The 10,563-nt window shown below is 42.8% G+C and overlaps 1 protein-coding gene across 7 annotated transcripts in view; it reads left to right on the forward strand.

Annotated features, from left to right (window-relative positions):
• Nucleotides 1-9,030, forward strand: part of Ppp2r2b (protein phosphatase 2 regulatory subunit Bbeta) — a 508,455-nt gene extending 499,425 nt beyond the window's left edge. For all 7 annotated transcript variants that reach the window (XM_010627064.3, XM_010627065.3, XM_010627066.3 and 4 more), the window contains 2 exons: nucleotides 5,932-6,023; nucleotides 8,640-9,030. In XM_010627064.3, the coding sequence (XP_010625366.1) occupies nucleotides 5,932-6,023; nucleotides 8,640-8,919 (372 nt within the window). In that variant the 3' untranslated portion in view covers nucleotides 8,920-9,030. The remainder of the gene's footprint in view (nucleotides 1-5,931; nucleotides 6,024-8,639) is intronic.
• Nucleotides 9,031-10,563: the final 1,533 nt, after the last annotated feature.

Raw genomic sequence — 10,563 nt, forward strand, 5'->3', positions numbered from 1 at the left:
TTTTTTTTTTTTTTTTTTTTTTTTTTTTTTTTTTTTTTTTTGTTGGTACTGGGGACCAAACTCAGTGGCAACACCACTGAGTTAAATTCCTGGCCTCATCACTAAGATTTTTAAAAGAACATCTGGTTGTACCAGAGGGGTTGAGGGAGTCAAGAAGAGACATGAGATAGGAATCGTAGCTTTAAAAGTTTTTGCAATGTTCTTAGAAAAGAGTGCTAGTGACTTAGATGAGGCTATCAGCAATGAAGGTGGCAGATTCTGGATATATTTCCACAGTAAACCATCAGGACCTGAGGACAAATCTGATGTGTGATATAAGAGAAAAAGAAGTACCAAAGGTCACCCCAAGTTTTTAATCTTGAATACTTAAAGTGGAGCTGCCATTTTATTTAGATGAAGAAACAAAAGTTTGGTTTTGGACATAAGTCTGAATATGTCTAGCTTCAAGATATATATTTGACTCTCATGAATACCTGGAGGTCCTTAAAGCCTTAGGACTCGAAGAAGTCCCTGGGCAATGAGAATATTAGAGAAGACATTAAACACTGTGCTCCAGGGTCCCCGTGTTTCCAAGTTGAGATTAGGAAGAGGACTTATCAAGGAAGATTGTAGGAAAGTGGCCAGTGACAAGGAAAAACTGACAGGAATGTCTAAGAATCCAAATGAAAGAAATGTCTTAAGGTAGAAGAAATCACCCAACTGTCAAATGCTGGTACCCAGGTGAGTACAAAATGACTGAGAATTAACTGTTGGATTGAATAATGTGGAGATTACTGGTAATCTTAATGGAAAAGTAAGTGGAGTACGGTAAATGGTTATCTAATTGGAGTGGATTCCAGAGACCCTGAGAGGAGATGGGAATAGAGGACAGAGAGCTCTTTCAACAAATTTTGGTCTGAATGAAAACAGAAATCAGGTAGTCACTGAAGGAAGTCATAGCATGTTTGGGGTTGACAAGAATAAGCCAGGAGAGAGAGACAGACAATAAAAAGGGGGGTCCTTAAAGCAAGAAGGAATGTAATCCATTGCATGGGAAGATGGGGAATTCATCTGTCAAGGAATAAGAGTGGTGTATGTAGCTCCTGATGCAGGAGGTTTATAAATTTTGCAAGAGGAACATGAGTTAATCTTATCATTGGTATTTTCTCAGTAAAATATGAAACAAGACAAAGGAACTAGTATAGGGCTGCTCAAGGCTCCACATGAAGTTTTTACTGCTGATTTAAAGATTAGGGTTATGTTTCTTCCCAGCCACATTTGCCTGGTATAGATAAAGAAAGGACACAAAGTTAGATTCAACTAGGTAAGGGTTTTGCCAAATGAGTACAATGAAAAGAAGGAGGAAAGGCTGTTGGTCCATCATTCTAATCACAATCTAAGGTAGTTGCAAAGTCAAATCATAAACAGGAGAAAATAGGTTAATGGATTTCAATAATTGATAAAATCAGAAGACTAGAAGGAATAAACTAAAAAGATAGAAAGTAGCAACAAAGTGAAACTTGCTTAGGAGATACAATTATAGAGGTGACAAAGTTATTCCAAGGAAGCAGAGGACAAAAATCTATGGCTATTTGAGTCACACAAATCATAGTTAAAAAAGGATGACGGAAGGGAGATGGAGGTAGAGGAGTTTCATCACTATAGAGTCTGAGAACTATTAATACCTAGGAGTATGGACAACAGGAAGTTCAGTTTGAATGTGTGACTTCAAAGGAGATCAAAGCATAAAATAAGGATAATTTTGAGAAGCAGCAAAGAGCCCACCCACCCTCTTTTGACACATAGAGTGAGAACAAAGATGGAGGCACCTCAGAGAGGCCATAGGAGAAGCCAGAGTTCAGTCAGAGAAGGGAGAAGAATGAGGATTCCAGAGACATTGGGGAAAAGCTAGAATCTCAGAGGCACTGGAAATGAGGGTAGGAGATGAGGGTAGTTGAGATCCTGTTATTATCCTGCGGTTCAAGGAGCACCTCTGTAAATTAGTCCTATTCTCCCCTGAATCCTGCCCAGACTTCAACTCCATATCACCCACCCCAGACTTTCACTCACAGCTCTTCATTTTGCAGCCCAGGGACAGGATTGACCCTTGTGCCCTCTTCCAGCCACACAAGACAAACATACAGCACTACAAAGCCCAGTACCGAAGAGGGGAAGGAGACTAGAACCCACGTAAGGGTGGTGTTTGCAGACATGTAGCCTGCTGGAGAACCTGAACTAGAAAACAGCAGATTTAGGACATACTGTGGCAAGAGCAATTAGTGATTTTATTTTAAGGAAAGGTTTTTAGAACAAAGCTAGTTTTAGATCACAGCTAGCTAGCTGTGACATGAAATAAAAAGCATTTTAAGTTTTGGGGGTCTGAATTCCATGTTCAGCTGGTAGTAGATTGGGAAATCAACTTCTTTACAGAACAGTTAGAAACAGGCATCAGAGCACATATATTAAAATGAAATACCACAACATTTTAATAGAGTGGTAGGTCTCAAGGCACCATAATTAAGCTTATATATTATACGAAAGATGATAATATGCTGTATCAAAATGGTAGCTTTTCTTAGCACTACAGTCTTTTGGAAAATATTATTCAGTCTAATGGGAAAGAGCCTCCACTGAGCCAGAAGACTGCACAGTCACACCTACTGTGCAACAGAATATAAATCCAGTATAAACAATCCAGTTTGTGAATAAGACTTGGTTACGGTTAAGTTTTCCTAGAGAACACAGGTCGGCACATGGCATTTTTTAGGCCAAATCCAAGTCAGCTACATCCATTTTTGTAAAGAGTGCTTGACTGGCACTAGCCACACCCAAACAACCATTCACAGAGTCTACAGGTGTTTTGTGCCACACTGGCAGAGTTGAGTAGCTGTGATAGAGGCCGTGTGGCCCACAAAACCTAAAATATTTATTGTAGATAGAGCATCTGTAATCCAAACTTTTGAAACCCAAACTGCTCTAAATTCCAGAACTTTTTTTAACACCAGTTTGATACACAAGTTGAAAATTCCACACCTAACCTCATGTACCACGAACTTTTGTTTCATGCACCAGATTATTATATAAAATTAACATCTGGCTATGTCTAAGGTACACACACCTTGAAACACAAGTGAATTTCATATTAGACTTAGGGCTCCACTCAAGATATCTCATTATAGATGTACAAATATTCCCAAATCTAAAACACTTCTGATCCCGAGCATTTGGGGTAAGGGATACTCGCCTTGGATCCAGCCCAGTGATGGCGAACCTTTTAGAGCTTTCAGTGATACAAAAAGCCTGCTGCAGCACGTGTGCCATAGGTTCGCCACCACTAATCTAGCCCTTTACTGGAGACATTGCTCAACATCTGAAATTTAAAAACAAACCAATAGCGTATTTTCTTACTAAGCCTAATGAGCAATCTGTTAGCTGTACAGCAGGCTCCCCCAACTAAGAATTTAAGAACTGTGATAGGAGCCTTGGCTTAGTGTTAAGCCCACATACAAGGTAATAGTATCATAGGAAAGAGAAAAAATAGTTGGAACATTTAGAATGAAATTAAAGCTCTCTTGCTGCAGTTGTTTCTCCTGGGTGTATCTTATCCTTTTTTCTGGTGGAAAAAGTTCCTCTGGTTTGTCTTAGATTTTTTTTTTTAACAACAGAGTATAAATGCAGTATCCCTTTGTAGGTAGATGTTCTTTTCTTTAAATGCTCTCAATTGGAGATAGGTAGGAGCTTCCTAAACTCACATGCCACAAAGGAAAAATAATGGTTCAGATTAAGTTTTCCCTTGAATCCTTCCCAATTTTTGTCTTTTGAGGTTTAAAGAGCTCTCAGCAATACGGTTCCTTGTAACATACCCACCCTTCCATGGCGTACACATTCTGACACTTAGTACTCACCTATGGTGTTTCTCTAAAACAAAATGCCAGAAGTGGATGGTGAGAGATCAAGAAAGGCTCATACAGAAGAGGGCAGACGGAGCAAGGCCTTAGAGAGCACACCACTGAATTGTTTATAAACTTTCCTTGCTTTGCCCTAGGGGAGGTCAGTGAGTTAATTTACAGCAGTAAAACCCCTAGAAGGTCAAGAGTCAGGCCTCCACAGTCTAACAGTGCCAGAAGCTCCACTGCTGTTGGATCCTCTTGCTACCCTAACAGGGCAGCAGTTACACTAAAACTGTTTGAGAATGAGACTAAAGGTGAGGAAAACTAATTTGTAGAGTTAGAACTGCTTACACAGGCCAAATAACTACAAGAGCTTGTTCAAATACTCCGAATATCCGATGGAACATAGGATGAACCTGACCTCCTTCCTCTGCCAGGACTGAGCACACAGCAGAGGCTCTAGGCTCAGCACCCAGCAGTTCCCGGGGTCAGTCTGCAGGACAAAGGAGAGAGAACCATCGCTCTTACTCTCAGCAAAGCTAAACCCCATCTTCATAACATCTTTCTACCTCCTCCCGCTTCTGCCTCTCTTCTCTTGACTGCCCTTGTGCTCACTGTCACGGCTCCTGGCTAAGACTTGAGACCCCGGCTAAGGTGAGGCTAACGAGCTGGTGCACAGTGGTAGCACTTCAGAACCCGAATCCCGGCTCTTTCTCCTGTGCAATCTTGGACAAATCATTTTTCATCCCTGTGCTCCATGCTCCATTAACGAGAATGGTGCTACCTACCTAAAAAAAATTGGTTTTAGAGATGAAATAAGGTTACATAAATAAAGCACTGGGCCATCAATAACCAACTAGCATACTGAAAATACTTCTGATTGCTACCACTTTTTATTACTCTCAAAAAATGAAACCTAGTAGACTCCCCCCTCTAAGCCTTATTTCCCGGCCTGTTTGCATCTGCATCTGAGTTGCTGAATATTGCTGGAGGAAAGGACCCAAGGCTGCTGCCCAGTCTCATCTCAAATTCGTGACCACTGCCAAGTGTCCTCAAGCAGTCACACCCTGTTTCCTCCACGCCCCTGCCCACTCGGGTGGGTGCTAACCCTGCGACTGCTTCCATAGGAAAAGGGAAACAGAAGAGATTCACCACGCCCTCCGGGCTGCACCTTTCCCCTCAGTGTCTACTCCGCAGCTACACTTGACCACTCCGGTTAATTGTTCTCAGGAATGGACAAGGCATTTCCAGGGCCATCTTTGATTCCTGTTTCTCTCTGCACCTCAGAGTTAACCCAACTCCTCCTATCAGCTCTCCCTCTCACCACAAACATCTTATACCTTAACTTGGTTATACAGTCCCCCAATGTTGGAGTGAAAGCATCACAATGGTATTTGGTTCACAGCAAATACCCAACCACACAGCAGACACTGAGGAAATATACATGGACCAAAAGCTTAGATAACTTGTGTCCTCTAAATGCCTATGAATGGATCTGCTTTTAAAAATGGGGCTCTAGGCCGGGGATTTAGCTCAGTGGTTCAGTGGCCTGCCTTGCAAGCACAAGAACCCAAGTTCAATCCCCGGTACCAAAAAAATAAAAAAATAAAAATGGGGCTCTAGGCCGGGGATTTAGCTCAGTGGTTCAGTGGCCTGCCTTGCAAGCACAAGAACCCAAGTTCAATCCCCGGTACCAAAAAAATAAAAAAATAAAAATGGGGCTCTAGGCCGGGGATTTAGCTCAGTGGTTCAGTGGCCTGCCTTGCAAGCACAAGAACCCAAGTTCAATCCCCGGTACCAAAAAAATAAAAAAATAAAAATGGGGCTCTACTCCTTAATGGGCCCTGTGCTCTGCCTGTCTACATAACTAAGCTGGTTTTAATCCACACTGGCTACTGGAGCAGCTCAACTGCCCACCCTAACATCCAGGAAGGGCCCATCCTGCATGCAGAATTGAAGCACAGGCACATTGAAAAATGAACAGCTCGGGGAAGAAGGGGAGGCACTGGCAGAAATGCTCACCTTGAAGATGCTGACGGCCCTTCTTGATGTTTCTTCCCAGGTCCATGACTACCTCCGCAGCAAGTTGTGCTCCCTCTACGAAAATGACTGCATTTTTGATAAATTCGAGTGTGTGTGGAATGGGTCAGACAGGTAAGAAAGACTCTGGGGCTGAGGAATCTTCCAGAAATAGACCTTTACGTTGAGGAGTCTCTAGGCAATTTTTCCCTCAGTAAATCATAGCCACCAGGAGGTCAAAAGGGGGCCCCAAGGCCTGTGTGGGTTGTTGGATGGAGCCTGAGATCAGGCCTACAAAAGGAAGGATGTCAGGAGGCCCCAAATCCCTCTCAGGACTAGCATAGTGACCCTGCCTAAGAAGACCACCAGCAAATTCCAGCCTGAAGAGTGCAAAGTGAGCTTTCCAGATCAAAAATTATCCCTTAAAACTGTTTGTGCAGACCTGACCAAAGTCCTCAGTGGTTCATTAGTTGAATTCTACTCAACCTCATTTATCACATTCCCTCAATGTGATTTATTACTGTTTTAAGGCCTTTGATTTCAACGATACTTCATAATACCTCCCTATAGTTCATTTTCAGTTTGACAAATACAGATGAGTCTTTGGCTTCCATGAGAACCACGCACAGGCTATGCGGGGCTGGTTTAGTTCCTTGATGCAGGTGACACAACTCTAGTTCTCCTCCGTAGCTTGCAAGGTTTTGTTTTTATGGCAAGACATTCGAGCTCTGGGGAATACAAGCTGTTTCTCTCTGAGAATTTGGGGCTTTTTCCTTCCACCACTGAACCAAGTGAACCACCTGGTTAGCTGCACTTAAAGAAGTCACCACCTAGCAAAGGTCCTGAGTCACACTGTTCACTTAGTGTAGGACAGAGAACATAACTAGGACAAGAACCAAAGCTCTCACAGGAAAAGCCCTGTTATTTTTATGTGTTATTAATAGAATTTTTTTGTACTGGGGCAAACCTGGGGCCTTCACTCTGAGCTACATCTGCAGCCCTTTTTTGTATTTTTTTTTATTTTGAGACAGACTCTCACTAAGTTGCTCAAACTTGTGATCCTCCTGTCTCAGTTTCCCAGATGCTGGGATCACAGCTGTGAGCCCCCATGCCTGGCTAATTATACCTTAGTTATCACTGCTTTAATTTCCCTTCTACCTTAGGTGAGAATTATTAGGTACCTACTATGTACCAGGCACTACCACCTATGTCCTTTTATTTTATCTCAAACACAACCCAGTAGCATTGTTTTTATCACTCCCACGTTGTAGTTGAGGAAACTGCAATTTGGTGAGATAAAGAGTGACCTACCCAACCTCGAACTAGTAAGTTACAAACACGAAAGTAAAGAAGTTTTGCATTTTGACTCCTAGAATTTCTCCTATAGCATCACAATTAGGAAATGTTTTGAGTTCTTTGAAAGTAGTGACATTTTCTAAAAAAAAAAATAAAAACGCTTTCTCTGACTTGTTTAAAAGCACGTCAGGTCACAGTATGGGAAGCAAACATCAATGCCCAAGAGAGACAGAAAGTTCCTGAAGGTGTCTGCTGCATGCGGATCCGAGGCCCAACTCTGTCACTCCCACTGTGGCTGCCATTTCCTTACTTCTCCCAGAACTCCCTGCCGTAGGATGATGGGAGATGGAATGATGTCATGGAGGAACCCCAAGCACTCTGTCTGAAGAGGGAGTAACAGTCTACTCTGGTCCGAGGATACAGTTCACATGTGTTCGCTGCACCAGAGTAACAAAACCTAACCCTGACTGATTTACACATTTGACTACATACCCCCAAAATTAGTTCCTTTGCTGTGGCCCAGCCTTGTCTGTTTTCCCACCACTTGTTTACACAGCCTGAATCATGAAAAGAACAGGTGAGACTGGGCTTCCCTTCTCACTGAAAAGCCAGTCCACAGTGGGACACCGGGGTCTCTGGGCACCACCCCGGGAGGCAGCTGAGATATGTATCTGCCCACCCACAACCTGCTTCCTTGCCTGAACTGTCACCATGAAAGATTCGGTATTGTGCTGCTGGAGGGTTACAGGTACTCAGTGCTTTCCTCACTAATTAAATCTCCTAAGAATGGACAGTTTGTAAAAATGTAGAAGCCATCTATCTGACCATTTATAACAAAAATTTTACTTTATGGTTGCAAATCCTTTTAAAATGTGAATCTGTTCTTGCTCTTCCTGAGTTAAGAGCATGACATCCATTTTGCAGACAAGCTTTCTGCAAAGGCTGAATTTAGAGCTATTCTTAGGAAGAAAGCAGCCACCTGGGGCCACTGTGCTGACCCTCAGCACATCTCCCACCACTGATACAACAAAGCCCTGGAGGTCAGACATCCCAGAATCCCACACACACCTGTGCTTTATAAATGCGAGTCAGTTTGTGGTTTTCTAATGTGTTTCCACTTTGCCAGCCTCATCCTGATCTCATTATCCTCATGGAAAGTAGGTAGGCGAGGATGGTTACAACTGGACTCAGAAAACCAAAGAACCAAAAGGAATCCATTGCACAAAAGTAGACAACAGAAGGGATATCACCATCTTTTCTTCCAAACCTAACCAAAGAATTTGTTGCTATCTTAGTGATTTAAAAGGAAGTCAGCAGCCAAAGTATAGAACCTGTTTTGCATTTCTTATTTAAACGAACCTGTCATGGCATAAGCTGGCCATGGTGTGGGTCATTTGCCCCAAGACAGAGCCTTGCTCATTAAGACTTAGTCGCTATTTTCTCTCTGCCATGCAGTGTCATCATGACTGGGTCCTACAACAACTTCTTCAGGATGTTTGACCGAAACACCAAACGTGATGTGACCCTTGAGGCCTCCAGGGAAAACAGCAAACCCCGGGCTATCCTCAAACCCCGGAAAGTGTGCGTGGGGGGCAAGCGGAGAAAAGACGAGATCAGCGTCGACAGTCTGGACTTTAGCAAAAAGATCCTGCATACAGCTTGGCACCCTTCAGAAAATATTATAGCAGTGGCGGCCACAAATAACCTATATATATTCCAGGACAAGGTTAACTAGGAAGACAAGTTATTACTGAATCTCACATACTGAGTATTAGTCAAATGAGTTTTTAAATGTTTCTTTGGGTCTTCATTTGATGCATTGACTTTAATTTCCCTACGCATAAAACAATTGGAATAGGATTAAAAAGGAATCCAACGTGCCCAACTCCCCAGTTCTAAGAAACTTTTGTCAGACCCAAAGGCTTGGGCCACTTTGTTTAGAATTGAGAGCTGCCAGCTAACAGTAATTCTTCCATAGGTGACTTGAATTTCTGATGCTTTTATTGCCCAGTTTTCTCTGGTGGGTCCAGTGTTTTGTTTCTAGGTGTCTGCTGCGGTAAAATAAGGTTGTCTGTAGTATTTAAGGAGAAAGATAAGTTTTTTTTTTTAATTAAGCGATTCCATTTGATTGAAAAATCAACAAAAATAAACACCGTTTACTCTACTCTTAGAGAATTTCTCTGTTTTGTGAAAAATCAGAACTAGCCCGTAGCTCCTCTCCCGCTCCATCTCCACCTTTTTCCCGCTTTCTTGTTCACACATTCATTCGAGCCAGAGATTTATTTCAGGAGGCAGAAAAGAGGATGCAGGCTGGGAGGGGAAGGGGCACGTGAACCCTGCTATAACTCAGTTTTCATCAGTGGCATAGAAACAGCCTGAGAATTCAACTAGGACATGCCAGGAATGCTTCAGGGACATAGAGAGCACTTTGCACACAGGCTTCTCAGAGTTTACTTGGCAGGGCCACGGGGGGCTGAATTCCGTCTGCTGCTTTGTTACCCTTGCTTTTTGTCTTTTTAAATGGCTTCACATAATCCTCTACTTACATGTCCCTTGGCTTTTTCCCTTCAACCTTCTCCAGCTTATTTCTTCCACTGACTTCTAAAGGCCACGCCATCGTTGCTTAGTGTCTCGGGTCCTAAATGAAGCCAAGTTCGAAGCCATGGCACCCCTGGATCTCTGAGAAAGGCTGCTCTGTTCTGAGATGTGTCTCATCCCCAGCCCCAGCCCCTCCTCCTGGTTTTGGTAACCAGAAGTAACAATCCATCAATCTCCATTGTACCTAGAACAAAAGCGGCCAGTGAAGATGCCGATTTGTAGAGACTGGCCAAGCGTTTCTGCCCACTTCAAGCTCACTACGTATCTAGAGAAACAGTTGTGAGTGTTCTCTCCCTCCAAGAGACGGGGGGGAAAGAATCTCGATTGCAGGGTGAATGAAGCCCACTTGAAATAAAAAATCTGGTTCATATTCACCCCCCTTGAAGATTCAAACCTAATTCTTCTAGAAAGTTCTGCATGGAACACTTCTGGGATGGGCCCTAAATGAATTCAGAGGATTTATCAGTCTGGAGGGGAAGTGTGTGGAGTGAGTGGATGCTGTCTAGAAAGCTGGGTCTCAACTCATGTCTTCACATCCGCCGTGATGATTCGTTTTTTCTAACTTCCACCTAGTGGATGAGAAACAGTTTGAGTTGAGAGTTTTTCACTGAAAGAAAATTTCTCTCAGTTTGTGGATTTAGGAGAAGTCCTAATTGTCAATGTCATTTGCTTTGGAGAACAAAAATAATGAAAGAATTACAATGCCTCCATTCTAAGCCTTTACCCATATCATAGTGTGTGGCAAGGAAAGCACTACCCAAGAAATAACAATTGTGTAAGG

Source organism: Fukomys damarensis, unplaced genomic scaffold (assembly GCF_012274545.1).
Source record: "Fukomys damarensis isolate Sample0158 unplaced genomic scaffold, DMR_v1.0_HiC HiC_scaffold_3, whole genome shotgun sequence".
NCBI classification, from domain to species: domain Eukaryota; kingdom Metazoa; phylum Chordata; class Mammalia; order Rodentia; family Bathyergidae; genus Fukomys; species Fukomys damarensis.